This window comes from Panthera tigris, chromosome B1 (genome assembly GCF_018350195.1).
Source record: "Panthera tigris isolate Pti1 chromosome B1, P.tigris_Pti1_mat1.1, whole genome shotgun sequence".
Lineage (NCBI taxonomy): Eukaryota > Metazoa > Chordata > Mammalia > Carnivora > Felidae > Panthera > Panthera tigris.
Genome location: NC_056663.1, coordinates 27104496 through 27121045, shown reverse-complemented (window position 1 = coordinate 27121045; position 16550 = coordinate 27104496). Strand labels below are relative to the sequence as shown.

The following is a 16550-nucleotide window of genomic DNA, read 5'->3' as shown; positions in this document are numbered from 1 at the left end:
TATATTCATCACTATAGCAATGCTTTATAAAAGACAAACAGCTTATTTCTAGGCTGTCAGGGATTTACGGAATATTGATTTTGTTGGAAACAATCCACTGTAATCCAGTCCCAAGTTTAAATCCGATCTGGTTTTTCCCTGGGGGCCTTCACTAGGTCTTCTGCTCCGCGGCTGTGGCGGTTTGCGAAGGAGCTTCTGGCTTCATGATCTGGTATGTGATGAGATACTCTGGGTAGGCCTGCAAAGGACCGGAAGAAAACAAATCACTCCTGTGGCAGGTAAGATATTAAGTGGATGTCTCAGAGGCTGTTGATCATCATCAATATTCTATACATACCGAAAGCCTGCAAAGACCAGCCAATCAACAGGTGTCTAAACCTGCCCCCCCCTCCGCCCGCTCCAAACATACACGATCTACCTGTATCTTGTACATAAACGTATCTAGACCCTATAATCGAGAGAATGGTTTTAATGTTATTTCTACTTTGAGTACTTTAAAGTGCTGCATTCACCTGTCATGCACATGGCATTAATGGGAAAGCTAAGGCAGGAGATAATCTCTCTCACCTCATCTAACGTGGTGCTGTCACACAGCATGTGTTTAAGAAGTTTGTTAAATGAAAAAGTAATTTGGCTGAACCGATTTCAAACTAATTTCAAATTAATTAATGACAAATAGAACCTACTGAACTAGAAGCAGGAAGAATGAGGCTTGTGGAGTCACAGTAATGTAGAGGCAACAGTTTGGAGATAATGTTTAAAAGGTGACTAATGAAAGGTAACATAATGGTTCAGACTTAGGCCCTCCACCCCATATAGTCTCTTTTGTCTCTTTTTCTTGCAGTACATAAAATGAAAGGCTCAGGATCTGGAATGGAAAGGGTACTTCTTAGGGGAAGTTGTTACAAACCTTCACCAGACAACTGAGTGGGGGGCAAAACCCCCTTGTAGTATGTGTACTACATAGGAGTTCTTCAACCCTAAATATAATGACACAGCTGGATGCAGTATTTCAGAGAGGTCTGGGCCTGCAAACTACTACTCTTTGGTGAGGTAAATGTTTCGGGGCCCCAAAATAATTTGCTGAATGCTGACTTACAAATTACTTGTATACAGATATGGAATAATATAAAAAAAAAGATAAAAAAAAGTGGACTTTCAAAAAGATACATGACCATCTATGTTCACTGCAGCATTATTTACAGTAGCCAAGACAGAAGCAACTTAAGCATCCATCGGTAGATCAATGGATAAGGAAGGTGGGGTGTGTGTGTGTGTGTGTGTGTGTGTGTGTGTGTGTGTAATGGAATATGACTCAGCCATTGAAAAAAATGAGGTCTTGCCATTAGTGACAATATGGATGGCCTCAGAGGGTATTTCCGGAGTGAAGTAAGTCAGGCAGAGAAAGACAAATACCACATGCTTTCACTTATATGGAATCTAAAAAACAAAACAAAACAAACACAAGAAAATGCTAGCAAACCAAATCCAACAATACATTATAAAAGTCATTCACCACAATCAAGTGGGATTTATTCCTGGGTTGCAAGGGTATTAATATTCACAAATCAATCAGTGTGATCCATCACACTAATAAGAGAAAGGGTAGGAACAATATAATCAATTCGATAGATGCAGAAAAAGCATTTGATAGAATACAACATCCATTTATGATAAAATCCCTCAACAAAGTAGGTTTAGAGGGAACATACAGCAACATAAAAAAGGCCAGATATGAAAAGCCCACAGCTGATATCATCCCCAATGGGGAAAAACTGAGAGCTTTCCCCATGCGATCAGGAACAAGACAAGGATATCTGCTCTTTCCACTTATTCAACATAGTACTGGAAGTCCTAGCCACAGCAATCAGACAACACAAAGAAATCAGAGGCATCTAATTGGCAATGAACAAGTAAAACTTCCACTATTTGCAGATGACATATTATGCTACATTCTATACTAATCTATATTTAGAAAACCCTAGACTCCACCCCAAACTGCTAGAATTGATAAATGAATTCAGTAAAGTTGCAGGATACAAAATCAATGTACAGAAATCTGTTGCATTTCTATACTCCAATAATGAAGCAGCAGAAAGGGAAATTAAGAAAACAGTCCCATTTATAATTGCACCAAAAATAATAAGATCCCTAGGAATCCAGCTTGTAACCAAACAGGTGAAAGACCTGTATTCTGAAATCTATGAAATGCTGGTAAAAGAAACTGAAGACGACAAAAAGAAATGGAAAGACATTCCATGCTCATGGATAGGAAGAAAAAATATTGTTAAGATGTCTATCCGACCCAAAGCAATCTACACATTTAATGCAATCCCTATCAAAATATCACCAACATTTTTCACAGAACTAGAACAAACAATCCTAGCATTTGTATGGAACCACAAAAGACCCTGAATAGTCAAAGCAATCTTGAAAAAGCAAAGCAAAGCAAAGCTGGAGGCATCACAGACTTCAAGCTATATTACAAAGCTGTAGTAACCAAAACACTATGCTACCAGCACAAAACCAGACATACCAATCAGTGGAACAGATCAGAAAACCCAGAAATAAAGCCACAATTATATGGTCAATTAATCTTCAACAAAGCAGGAAAGAATATCCAATGGGAAAAAGGTAGTCTCTTCAGTAAACAGTATTGGGAAAACTAGACAGTAACATGCAAAAAAATGAAACTGAACCACTTTCTTATACCATACACAAAAATAAAATTCAAAATGGATTAACGACCTAAATGTGAGACCTGAAATCATAAAAATCTTAGAAGGGAGCACAGGCAATAATTTTTCTGACATTGGCCATAGCAATTTTTTTCTAGATATGTCCCCTGAGGCAAGGGAAACAAAGGCAAAAATGAACTGCTGGGACTAAGAAGTTTCTGCACAGTGAAGAAACAATCAATAAACCAAAAGGCAACCTATGGACTGGGAGAAGATATTTGCAAATGACATAGCTGATAAAGGGTCAGTATTCAAAATACATAAAAAACATGCAACTCAACACCCAAAAACCAAATAATCCAATTTAAAAAATAGGCAAAAGACATGAACAGACATTTGTCGAAAGAAGAGACATCCAGATGGCCAACAGACATGTGAAAAGATGTTCATTATCACTTATCATCAGGGAAATGCAAACAAAAACTATAATGAGATATCACCTTGTACCTGTCAGAATGGCTAGGATCAAGAACATAAGAAACAACAGGTGTTGGCGAGGATATGGAGAAAAAGGAACCGTCATGCACTGTTGGTGGGAATGCAAACTGGTGCAGCCACTGTGGAAGACAGTACGGAGGTTCCTCAAAAAATTAAAAAAAACTACTATGCTATGATCTAGCAATCACACTACTGGGTATTTATCCAAAGAACACAAAACAGTAATTCAAAGGGATATATGCACCCCTATGTTTACAACAGTATTATTTACAATAGCCAAGATAGGGAAACAGCCCAAGTGTCTACTGGCTGATGAATGGATAAACAAGAAGTGTTGTATGCATACACGATGGAATATTACTCGGCCACAAAAAAGAATGAAAGCTTGCCATTTGCAACGACATGGATGGGACTTGAGAGCATAATGCTAAAATGAAATAAGTCAGTCAGAGAAAGACAGATACCATAGGATTTCACTCGTATGTGGAACTTAAGAAACAAAACGAATGAGCAAAGGGAAAAAAAGAGAGAGGCAAACCAAGAAACAGACCCTTAACTATAGAGAACAGATGGTTACAGAGGGGCAGTGGGTGGGGGGATGGGCGAAATAGATGATGGGGATTAAGGAGAGCACTTGTCGTGATGAGCACTGGGTGTTGTATGGAAATGCTGAGTCACTATACTGTGCACCTGAAACTAATATTATGCTGTATGTTAATTGACATTTAGATAAAAACTTAAACAAAAAACCCTGAAACAAACAAACAAACAAACAAACGAATGAACAAACAAACCAACCCAGCCTCACAAATGCAGAGAACAAATTGGTGGTTGCCAGATGGGAAGGAGGTGAGGGGATGGGAGAAACAGGTGACAGGCATTAAGAGGTACAAAATTCTAGTTATTTAAGTAAGTTGTGGGGGTGAAAAGTGCAGCATAGAGAATACAGTGGATAAACCAGAAAAAAACCTGCACTGTTGAATATTTAAAATGCAGAAATAAACATGCGATTGACTGACTGGATTATTTCTAATTTCACATCTGATTTTTAGGAGGCAGAAACTGTTACAGGTCTTTGCCTCCACTTTCCTCATCTATACAGGGGAACGGTAATAATACTAAGATTTTTGTAAGCATTAAATGCAAAGATCTTAGAATACGTTTGGCCGACTAAGAATCTGGTATGTGTAAATTGTCACTATTAACATTATTATCATGATTTATTAAAGACATAAGGATAAACACTTAAAAAAAAGACCCCTCCTGAGGGGGTCTCAGCAAGAATAAAAAGAATAAAAAATGTAAATGTGTTTTTAAAAGTTATAACTGTGTACATGTGTAAGGAAACACTATCACTCATAATATGTTTCCCAAAATTCTAGTCTGCTCCGATTTGATGTAAAAACAGCAATGGTTTCTATCTTCTTAGTACCTCTAGTTGGAATAACACAATTAACAATCTTCATCTTTCCTGACTTTCCAGTCTGAAGCTTCAATAACTAAAAAGTTTGTAGTCTTATTTTATTATGATTTGAACACTGCTTAATTCTTGAAATGATATTTTAGTCAATTAGTTACTAAAACAGGCTAGGTCAGCTAGTGTCCTAATTCTAGAGTTAGAATAAAACTCTAGGAATCGAAAAACTCTAGGAGAGCTCAAATACCGCTGGAGAAATGGACAAACTGCCCAGCCAACTAGATGGTTAAATGGTCAAGAAAAGTATTTATTCACCACCAATATACATGTATTGAGCATCTCTATGTATAAAGTACTCTGCGGTGAGATAAGGTCCTTTGCTGTCAAGAAGCTTCCAGTCTTGCTTGGGAAGGTAAGTCAGACCCAGAAAAAGAAGGATTCAAAAACAACCCACACTGGCATGTGCCCAGTGTCAAAAATGAGTGTGAAGCACACTCCTACTTCTTTTTGTCCCAGTGAAATTTAGTATCTACCATACCTTGTGTGACACATTCGTTTTGCTTGCAGAAAAGCTGCTGAAGCAAAGGAGTTGGTAATGCTAGTGTTTACATTTTGGTGGTGCACTATTTAAGGAGAGCCCTCTCACATGTAAATTTTAGTCAGGCAGATTCTAAGACTCCAGTGGTATGAATGATTAAGGGCCCTGGTTCCTAGTGGTTAGGCTACCGCACTGTTTGTGTGTACAGGCTGATTACAGACATTCAAGTCCAGAGGGATTTAAGACAAGGGAATTATTTAACCGCAGGAGCAGAAGGGCGCAGGATCAACCACTGAGTATTACTTCCTGTCAAGTCACTTTATATCCATGCTGGTTATAAAATCGTGGAATGTCTTTTTTTTTTTTTTTTTTTTTTTTTAAGTTCCTGTAAGAAAAAATTCAACAACCACTTTGGTAACTGACTTTCAGGAACTGACTTCCAGGAAGTCCTAACTGACTTTCGGGAACCATTACTTAACCCAGATCCCTACTGTTATCTAAACTCAAATGCTTTCAGTTTATTCTTCACAGGGATGAAGAAGAATCATGGTCTCTTGAATAACCTTATATATTTGAAAATCATGCTATAAATTATTGTACAATTTTCTACTTTCCAGGTTAAATAACTACATTGTTCGTGTCATTTCAGTAAAATAAAGGCTAATCTCTGTAGCAACCAATGGCCAGAGAATACCTCTCCTTTATGTCTAATTTAATGTGATGCTTAAAGTACAACATACAAAAATACTCCTGACATTTTGAGTCCAGCCATATACTAAAATCAGAACCACTTTTCTTCCAAGCATAATTTTGAACATATCTTTTCAATTCTAAAGAAAGAAACAACCTCACCAATGATGAATGATACTCCTTAAATCAACCCTCTGAATAAAACATTTGTGTGTTCTTGAAAGTGTTAGTACTAAGGGTGAAGGATGATTTAAGGTATAACAAAGAGAAATGAAATAAAGTTACCAATGGAAAACTTCACCCAAACTTTAGGAGAAATGCCAAAATGGAAACGGAAAATGACTCAATTACTAGACAATAATTTAACAATATCCATGTGGGCAAGTATGCCTTGAAATAAAACAACTATTACCTGCGTTTCATTGTTGAAGGGACTTTTTTTCTTTCAAATAGACTTGGACTACATCATTCTCTAAAATTCTTTTAGCAACAGATTGTAAACAAGTTATCAAGCCAAATTACTCAGGAAATGATGATTGATCAGCAAATATCAGAAATGTAAACCTATTATTTTTGAAGTAGCCCTTATTATTTCTTTACACCCAAATATGAAATACATTATTTTTACCATAGGTAACTTTCTTGAAAAGTGTATGGTGAAGACCACTGAAATCACCTATAATCTCAATACCCTTAAGTTTTGGGGTTGACTCCATTTAACATAAATCACGTAAATGTATTTTTTTAAACTCACAGGCATATAAATATACTAACACCTATTTAATCATTCTCCTTGTTGAATATTTAGGCAATTTAAATTTTTCATTATGGTAATCAAGACAGTGATGAACATCCTTATATGGTTTTGTGGGCTTGTTTTTTTTGGTGGTGGTCATCATTGATTATATTGAATACAAATTTCTAGAAGTGGAATTACTGGATCAAAGTGAAAGTATTTTCCTCTCTGATTTACACAGAAAATTTTGACAAATTTGTTCTTTGGCAGTTTTTAAACTTTTTATTTGGAAACAAATGCAAACTTACATATTAAATTGAAAAAATTAAAATGTCACCAAAACACCTGTACACGCATTACCCATATCCATAAAATAAGCTTTTATTTACCCCTTTGCCTTGTCATGTACACTCTCCCCAACCTCTATATGTACTAGGGAGACAGACACACACACCCATATTTTTTTTGAACCATTTGAGAGTAAGTTCTATATATCATCATAGTTCTTCACCCCTAAATATGCCAGTATTTATTTCCTAAGAATAGGGATACTCACTTACAGAAGCACAGGATCAACAGTATAATTTTATGCTAATACTTTAATACCTATCCTTCATATTCCAATGGTCTTGGTTGATTTTTTAAAAAGTTTATTTTTGAGAGAGTGTGATAGAGTGGGGGAGGGGCAGAGAGAGAGAGGGAGGGAGAGAGAGAATCCCAAGCAGGCTCTGCACCATCAATGCAGAGACCAACACAGGGCTCAAACTCAAGAACTGTGAGATCCTGACCTGAGCCGAGAGATCAAGAGTCACATGCTGAACCAACCGAGCCATCTAGGCACCCCATCAGTGGATTTAATGATGCTGTTTCTCTTCCAATACCAGATCCAACTTGGGGGAAAGACCTCAAGTTAGTTGTCCTATCTCTTGGGTTTCATTTAATCTGGAAAGTTTTTTTTTTATTAAAAAATTTTTTTTAAGTGTTTATTTATTTTTGAGAGAAAGAGAGAGAGACAGAGCGTGAGCAGGGGAGGAGCAGAGAGAGAGGGAGACACAGAATCCGAAGCAGGCTCCAGGCTCTGAGCTGTCAGCACAGAGCCCGACAGGGGGGCCTGAATCCACGAACTGTGAGATCATGACCTGAGTCAAAGTTGAACCTTTGACTGAGCCACCCAGGCGCCCCTAATCTGGAAAGTTTCTAAAGCCTTTCTCTTTTATCATATTTACATTTCTAAAGAATCTAATCTTCCCACATTTTAATAGAAACTTTATTTCTTTATTTTGAGACAGAGAGCATACACCATGAGCAGGGGCGGGGCATAGACAGAGGGAGAGAATCCCAAGCAGGCTGCGTGCTATCAGCACACAGAGCCTAATGTGGGGCTCAGTCTTCCATACTGTGAGATCATGATGTGAGCCAAAATCAAGAGTTGGACAGTTAACTGAAAGGGCCACCCAGGTGCTCCATTCCCATATTTTTTTTATTAGAACATTCCTCATTTTGATTAGACCAGGGTTATGCATTCTAGGCTAGAATACTGCATAGAGGATGTGCCCTTCTCAGAATATATCTGGAGGCCCACTCTATTTCTGTCCGTCCCTCATTAGTGATGTTAATTTCGGTCATCTGGTCAAGGTGCTGGCCCCCTTTCTCCAATGTATCATTACTGTTTGCTTCTCCTTTGTAGTTAATAAGAACACCATGCAAATATCATTTTTCTTATCAAAATTATCTCCTAGATTTAGCATCCACTTATGATTCTTGCCACAGTGGTCTCAGGATGATGACTTTCCAAATCCTCCCTCCACATGTCCTCATCTGCCCTTGGCTTTCTACTGTAAGCAAAACCTTCTTTGCCCCTTCATTTATTTACTTACCTATTTGTTATCAGTATAGAGTCATGAATTCCTATTTTTCCCAGTGGCTTAAAATTTATTACTGTACTTATTTTGGTATTCCAACTGTTCCAGATTTGGCCAGTGGGAGCCCCTTCATGCTGGCCCTGTGTCCTTGTGACATGCCCTCACCACTTCATTCCTTTCTGGCATAACAGGATGGTCCAGGCTCACTTGTTCCTATTCTGCTTCAGCCCTGGAATTAGCTGCTTCTCCAGAGACGCCGGGTTCCTTTAAGTGGGGAATGGTATTAGAGACCAAGGTCTAGGTCTGAGTATGTTCACTGCTATTGAGGTTTTCTTGTTTTCAGCAGACAGTGCTAAGAAATATATGTGAATATATGCTCATATACGCTTACATATACTCTTACCCATATACCGACACATAACATGGATTTACCAGTGCACATACATACATTAGAAATAATGAGTTCCTATTGATACCTCCAATTTCAGTCCATCTCTACAGAGTCATTCTTACCATCCCCCCTATTGCATTTTTTATGTCCCTTCTTCCACCATGAGAATCCCAGGTCCCAAATCAAACATCAACACATATACTCATTTGTTCAATCCTACAATGCACCTAAAGGCGTTTCATTGCTTTGCCCATATCCCCACAATCAACATGTCTACTAAATGGAGTTCAGGATTTGTGGCCCACGACTGATGGCATATAATACTGTTCTCATATGTTACTTGTACTTAATTTCTCCTTTCTCCATTTTGTTTTTCCTCTTCTCCATCAGAGTAGTTAAGGTATCCACTTGGAATTCAATGAAGTTCAGACAAACTGATCTTTGTTTTTAGACAAATCGGTAGGCATTTAGCAGTACTGTGAGAGTTAGGGACTTGGTTGAAAAATGACAGGAAGTTTTCCTGCTTTGTTGACAATTTTACTTTGGAGCCTCAGGCAGTCGGCAGAATTTAATGTAGCTTTACAACTCACAAAACTATTGTCCTATGTTAAGTGCCATGATCAGAAATATAGAGATTCAACTCCTGTGACCAGCCTATGGCAAGGACATCCATCAGGAAAATTCTTTAGGGGCACCTGGGTGACTCAGTCGGTTAAGTGTCTGACTCTTGGCTTCAGCTCGAGTCACGATCTCATGGTGGTGGGATCGAGCCCCGTGTAGTGCTCTGCGCTGAGCGTGAGTGTGAGGCTTGTTTGGAATTCTCTCTCTCTCCCTCTTTCTCTGACCGCCCCCCCCCCCCCAAATTAAAAAAAAGGTAGTAAAAATTCTAAAATAAATACAATATTTTTTTTTTAAAAAAAAAAAGGAAAATTCTCTAAACAGAAGCTGGTCTTAGTTCTCCTCGCACCAACATTTTAGCGGCTCAGTTATGCTTATCTAACGAATACCATACCTGTTCACCTCTGTAGATGACATATTCAGCATATGCCAGCCCGTTCACACTTGGTCTCCCGATCACTGAGTGATGTCCTGGAGGGGCATGAGCCATTTTCATGGTGCTGAATTGCAGAAAGGATTTGCCAAGGGTCACTCTACAGAAAAGCATTTGTCTAAAGAAGAAAAGGAAAGAAAGGAAAGTGATGCTTTGAAGGAGGCACTCAATCTTAGAGTGATAAAATTGTTATATTTGTTGATTTTATAAAAACTATTTCACACAAGGCAAGCTAGTTTAAAATGTCACTTTCAAATATAAGTAGGAATGGGATGGGAGGTGATAACTGATTTACTATAAACAGTCAGCAGGCTCAATAGTTAGTTACACAACCAATGACAGCTAATCCCTGGTGAGTTTTGACTAGCGGGACAAGAGAAATACTAGCAAAAACTGAGTTCTAAGAGGGTGAAAAGGAGGAAACTGAAGCAAATAAACAGAGGGCAGATGCATCTGAAATTAAGGCTGGGTTTACTCATTATGAAGAAGTAAAAACAAGGATGAAATAAATAATAATAAAAGTGGATCATATACAAAACTACTTAGCTTAAATGTACGGCTAGGAATCCTCCTACTTGGGAGAAACACCAATTGGGGTAGATGTTAAATATTACAGAGAACACGAAAGGTTGACTGGGAAGAAGGTGTACTATATAAACTAGGGGTTGAGACGCTACGGCCTATGGGCTAAATCTAGTCGGCCACCTGTTTTTGTAAATAAAGTTTTATTGGAACACAGCTGCACATTTATTTACATGTCATCTGTGGCTGCTTTTGCAGTATAAGGGCAGAGGGGAGTCACTGTGACAGGGATCATATGGCCCGTGAAGCCACAAGTATTTATTATGTGGCCCTTTAAAATAAACATTTGCGAACTTTTAATATACACTATCAACACTTCAGTCAGTGAGACTGGTCACACTGTTAAATGTGTAAAACAGTATTCAGTCAAATGGTTTGTTTTTAGTTACACAGTATGATCTCTGCATTATAACCAACCAGAGATACTATTTTGAGCCCAAACTGTGCCAGACCCAGTCTAACTGGGTCCTGCCTGGGTTTGCTTTTTCAGCATGATGTTACTGATGACCCTGTGGGGTGCTGGCTCAGTACTGGCTGCATCTCCCGCAGGTCCTAGAGGAAAAGGTTTGGCTCTGTATTAGAGGGAGATGTTTGAGCCCCATTTCACATTATGGCGGCACTTGGGGGTCACTGGACCTTGCCCGCCCACTGCCATGGCTATTCTCAGTGCTTAGGTCACGCAGAGCTTGACCTGACAGGCCCCCGCCTCCTGGCTTCTGCTTCCTGCCCCAGACTTCCCCGGAGCTGTGGAGGCAGGAGAAAACGCAGGACCGGCCCACGAAGCGGTGGGCTGCAGACGGACAGGTGGAGGGTACTGGCTTCTGCTTGCTCACTCGCCAGCTTTGCGTGCTGTGCCGCATTCTGCAGACGCAACAGCCCCAGACACAGGGATAGCGATGTCCCGTGGGGCAACTAGTGACAGTGCCAGACAAGGGCCAGCAGACAAATTCCTCTGTATCTTCCCATGATGTCCTATTCTGAGATGCAGGAGTTCACACAGCCTCTCTGAAGACGTCTCACGGACTCAGCGACCACCTGCGCTCGTTATGAAACAGGCCAACTCACTGATGCATCTCACGGTCTTTGCTCTGCCTCCTTCTCCACCTCACTTCCTCGTGTGCCCTCGTTCCTGCCTCCCTGGTATTGCACTTGCCAAGAAAGTGTTAGTACATCAGCTTTTGCTTCAGGCTCTGTTTTCTAGGAAATCCTGGCTAAGACATAAACCTATGTGTCTAGTTGTCATGGGCAACTGCTCATCTAGGCTCATTTTTATTGTTTATTTAGGATAGGTTTGCAGCAGCAGAGAGTTTTTGCATGTTACGTATCCCTGGGAATTTCTGTGTATTATTAACCGTGGTGGCTTTAATAGAAAGACGGTTTTTTTCTGGACATACCGGATCCATCCTAGAACTGCTGACGGCTATCATTTTTTCATAAAGTAATGGAGGGCAGGAAGTTTTAAAGTCAAAAACTCTATGTATTTCAAGGCTATCTGGGTCTTTTTGAGCTTTCCTCTGAATTATAAGATCTCTAACTAACCTGGCTTTCCATCTGGTTAAAGAAAAATGCAATCAACGGCAACCTCTGTGATGTATAATTTGTTTGTATTTTTTCCAATGGCAGGGAAGAGAATGGCATTTTTTTCACTGACTTCAGAGACAGTGTACTATTATTCTCTTGACTTTGAGTTTTAAAATTCTATTTAAAAAGCTAATATTCGTTTGTTTACTATTAAATCCAAAGTTAATATTCTGCAATTAGACTTCTCAAGGCTGACTATATATCCTGCCTTAAACACTGCTACAACATAAGAAAGGAAACTGAAGATTCAACTTGTTTATAGAAGTTGTGTCTTAGTTCAAATGTGTCTAATGCTCAAGGTTCTTCGACAGATAAAATTCTCAACCTTTTCTTGTTCTGAATCTGAACCTCAGCAAGTGACGCTCAGGGAACAAGTCCAGCTGGAGGGAGCTTCATCATAACCTATGACTGGTTGGCAGACACCTGGTTTTTCCCAGCCCCGCTGTTAGCTGTGCTGTCGTTTCTCTTCTCAGGACACAGGCTGATCAGCTATTCCTATCCAACCCCGAATCCGTGTGATCCATTATCAACACTGAGGATAACCTGTGACTTCAGCAGAGCCTGAGAAACTAATCCGGTTCGTGACCTGAGGATAGCAACCACTATACGAGACCCAAGGTGTTCACCTGTGACATATATAACACGAGCGATCTTTGTGCGTGGGACAGCCTGTTCCTCCGCCAATTCCATAAACATACTGGTTGCTTTTGGAGGAGTTTTCAGCAAAATAAATCCCGGCACCAAACATTCCTCCTATGTATGCATGTCGCTCATCAAACCCTTTATGAATAATGGCATTAATGAAAGGAGAACCTAAAAATACAAACACAGAAAGATCAGTTTTTGAGTACCTGTCTGGAGTCTCAATTAGCTGCAAACTATTTTGCACTTGGCACGTTAATATTAAGTAATTAGTGATGCACAAATGAAGTTGTAAGATGGTCTACCTTACATAAATTATTATCTTGTACTAGAATCTTAGCAGGGACCTACGGTGTTCACCAAGCAAGATGTAATATGGATTCTGCAGATGGCAGGAGATTTTAGATACCAAAGTACAATGCGGCTTTAAAAATATAGATTTTACACGCAACCTTACTTTACACAAAAACAGATAATCAGATAAGCTGAAGCAATTATGCTAAACTATAATAAAAATATTTTGTCATCTAGATGGCTCAACTTGCAATATGAGTTCTAAAACAATTTCCGTGAAGTTATTTTCACTCTGCATGCCTTGGAAAGCCCGTACTAACACGCAATGCATTATAAAACCGGTAACGCAGAATTAAAACAAAAACTCAAAACCAGCCATTTTTAACAACACTGATACGGTCAATGACATCGGAATTCGCAAAAAAGCCCAGAGAGATAATGGCGGGCCTGACGCTCACCGTGAAATAGCATGCGCTCATTGTGATGGTTGTGATTCTCCTCAGACACTTCCTTTTGTCTGTGACAGAATCGTTCCCTCAACTTCTTGTTGACAACTTTTTGAATCTTTAAGGATGAGGAAGAAAGAAGCAAATGAGTGCAAAGAATGTCAAGTGGCAGTTTATAATTTAAAACGAAAAGTATGTTTTCTTTTAGGAAGGTTCAATTTTTGTTTGCTGAAAACATTACCTGAAAAATGATAAAGTTGCCAGGTAGCATGACTAAGTTAACATTCTGGCTTTTAGTGACATAATTTTCAGCTCTGGCTTTTGTTACTCTGCACTAGACCTGGCTGTGCCTCAAAATCACCCAAAGAATTAAAGAAAAAACAGAGTTATTCCTAGACTCCGCCCAGGCTTGCCGAGTTTTAGGATACAGGGGCCTGCACATCTACCTTCTTCGAAAATCTTTCCAGGGAATTCTGACATGCGCTGGTGTAACTCAAAAGGGATAAGCCCGTGCTCAACAGATTCTACTCGTCTTTAGGACACTCCCTTGAAAAAAGCACATCTATCCTATATTATTGATCGAGATACTGAGACGAAGAGATATATGCATTCTGATACAAGCGCTGACTCAGACTGAAAATCCGGGCTCTGGACACTGCTCTGAGGTGGTGATAAAAATCACTGTCAGCTACAGTCGAAATATGTGGGTGGGCCAGGTCTCCTCACTGCCTCTGTACCAGCAACGGCAGCAGATCTAGACTCCAGTCTGTAGCTTTCCTCTTTCCACCCAGTCTCTGTTTCTAGCGAAGTATGGTCTTGAGGGGTCAGAGGAAGGTAACACCTGACTGTCAGGCAACAGATGACCCGATTATCTTGGCAGTTTAAAAGCAGGATGCTTAGAAAAAATTTGTCATTTTCTATATTTGATTTCAGGCACACCTTGCAATCTAATTTTCACCCTGAAATTTTAAAAACTTACTCGAATGACATTGTATCTGTTGAAGATGCCACCAGCATTACCACCATCTCTGTGTTCTCGAATCGTACTTTGCATCTATAGAACAAAATAAAATAACTTTCTGAAAAGATGCCAGTATCTAATTCTAAAGACATTCCTCTGTTGTTTTCAACATTCACCTTCTGTTATATTGTTTTACTGATGAGTCTCAGACTCAGCACTAAGAAATAAACGGGAGTTCACTGTAAATTGTTCAACAAAGTCTAGTGGATGAGTATTTCTGATGAGAAAATAAGTCAGAAATAGAGATATTAAACCTCTACATTTTCTTTTTTCCTAATAAAAAAAAAGCTTTAAAAGCTTTTCCTGTCAGCACTGTGGGGAAACACAGAAATAAAACATCACACTAAGCCATCTCCATTGCTATTTTATGGGACTGAGGAGAAGCCACACCGGGGTTAAGTCAAACTTCAACTCCTCACATTCGATGAATACTCATTAAACTCATCAAACAAATGTGATTCTTAAAAATTAGTAAGTTTTTGTTCCCTAGGTGAGATACCCCGTATTCTCTCTTTAACCTGGGATCTCAAAGTGCATCTGCACAGACTGGGCGAAGCTGGATGACGTCTTCCCGGGGGAGTAACCTTCTTCCGCGCAGTCCTTGCTCTTCTCCCACGCTCCAAATTCAAAAGAATGATGGAAAAGTAACACGTTTGGAAGACCCAAGTTCCTCACAGAATTGACTCCAAAGAGTTAATTCTCCATCTCACTGCTCTATCTGTGAAGGTATTCTTCACATTTTTGACAGTACGATCCAAATTTGCGACCAGTAAAAGAAGGATCAGGCACTGAGCTGCTAGAAGATCTGATGCTCTCCTGACAGACTGGCCAGGCATGAGCTGAAAGACCACCTGAGGTAATAATGGTCCTGAACTTCCTGGGATGATAATAATGTGAGCACCGATTAAAAGGCAGAAAATAAACAGAGAAAAATACGAAGGCATGCCTTTCTCTGCAAAATAACGGAATTGGTTAGGCAGCTTCTTTACTGTGACAATCCCACTGGCACTGCGTCTATTAGGTGTAAGAAATGAGGCATGAGCCAGCAGTAGAGGCGGAATCTCTATGGCATCTGTCAAGCAAGAGGGGCATCCATCAGCCTCACCACGGTGCTTTCACACAGTGACCGAAGAGATAAAAGGTGACTCGAGGTATGAGGCAGATTTCATAAGCACCCACGAACATTAGGTGTACTGATTTATAATCACATTTTATAACTTTGCATGAAAGTGAAAACAAGAGGATCTTTGCTATTCGTGAGGCAAGATTCTCACTCCCTATCATTCTTAGGTGGCATTTTAACACTGGAAGAAAACAGTTCTAGTAGGGCTCTTGTATAGCTTCAGGAAAGCCTCTAGGATGAAAAGACACCTCTGGCCCCCCTACTGGAAACCCTAGGCTTATTAAGATGTGCAAACACTGTGGCATAGTCCTAATCGCGAGTCCTAGCTGAATCGGGCGATATGTCACCATAATGGCTAAGGGAAAACAGACAGGTGAGTGATCATAAATCACTATAAGACCAACTTAGCTCTACTGGAAAAACAGGCTTAACCACAGATTTCAGGAAGAGAATGAAAAATTTTGATGTACATTACCTCTTCTTCTACTGACTGATATTCCTTATCCTCTGGAGCAAGATCCAGCAAAATAGTTCCCTGATTAACACAGTGAAAAGTCAGATAAGGGTTGGTGCCTGTAGGAAAGAAAAATGAATACGTTCAAGTCCACACTCCTCAGCCTCAATTTTAGGGAAAACTCTGTCATAAATAATTGACATTTTGGAACAAGTCTCAATTATTTGCAATTCAAACCTAATATATAAGGTTATATTGAACAGTACATCCAAAGACAAGAGCAGTAATGGAGATGTGTTTGGGGATCAACTTTATCTGTTCTTACAGAGTTCTCCAGCCAGGGCTCAACAATTTTTTGTTGAACTGAATTCATTCATAAACATACATGAAGCTATCTCTGATACCAAAGAGAAACACACTGTGATCACAATCTAGTCAGGTCTAAAATGTACGAATTATCCTGTAATAACTCTGTGAGATGGCTTGAGATGGTCACTTATAATCAGTTTAAAATACATTATTCTTGTTCATTTCATTATGCTTAAT

The 16550-nt window shown here is 39.4% G+C and overlaps 1 protein-coding gene across 4 annotated transcripts in view; it reads right to left on the bottom strand.

The window, feature by feature from the left end:
• Positions 1–16550, bottom strand: part of TNKS (tankyrase) — a 209714-nt gene continuing 193164 nt past the window's right edge. For all 4 annotated transcript variants that reach the window (XM_042983116.1, XM_042983115.1, XM_042983117.1 and 1 more), the window contains 6 exons: positions 16026–16123; positions 14386–14460; positions 13419–13524; positions 12651–12837; positions 9823–9979; positions 1–238 (listed from right to left, as the gene is read on the bottom strand). In XM_042983116.1, the coding sequence (XP_042839050.1) occupies positions 152–238; positions 9823–9979; positions 12651–12837; positions 13419–13524; positions 14386–14460; positions 16026–16123 (710 nt within the window). In that variant the 3' untranslated portion in view covers positions 1–151. The remainder of the gene's footprint in view (positions 239–9822; positions 9980–12650; positions 12838–13418; positions 13525–14385; positions 14461–16025; positions 16124–16550) is intronic.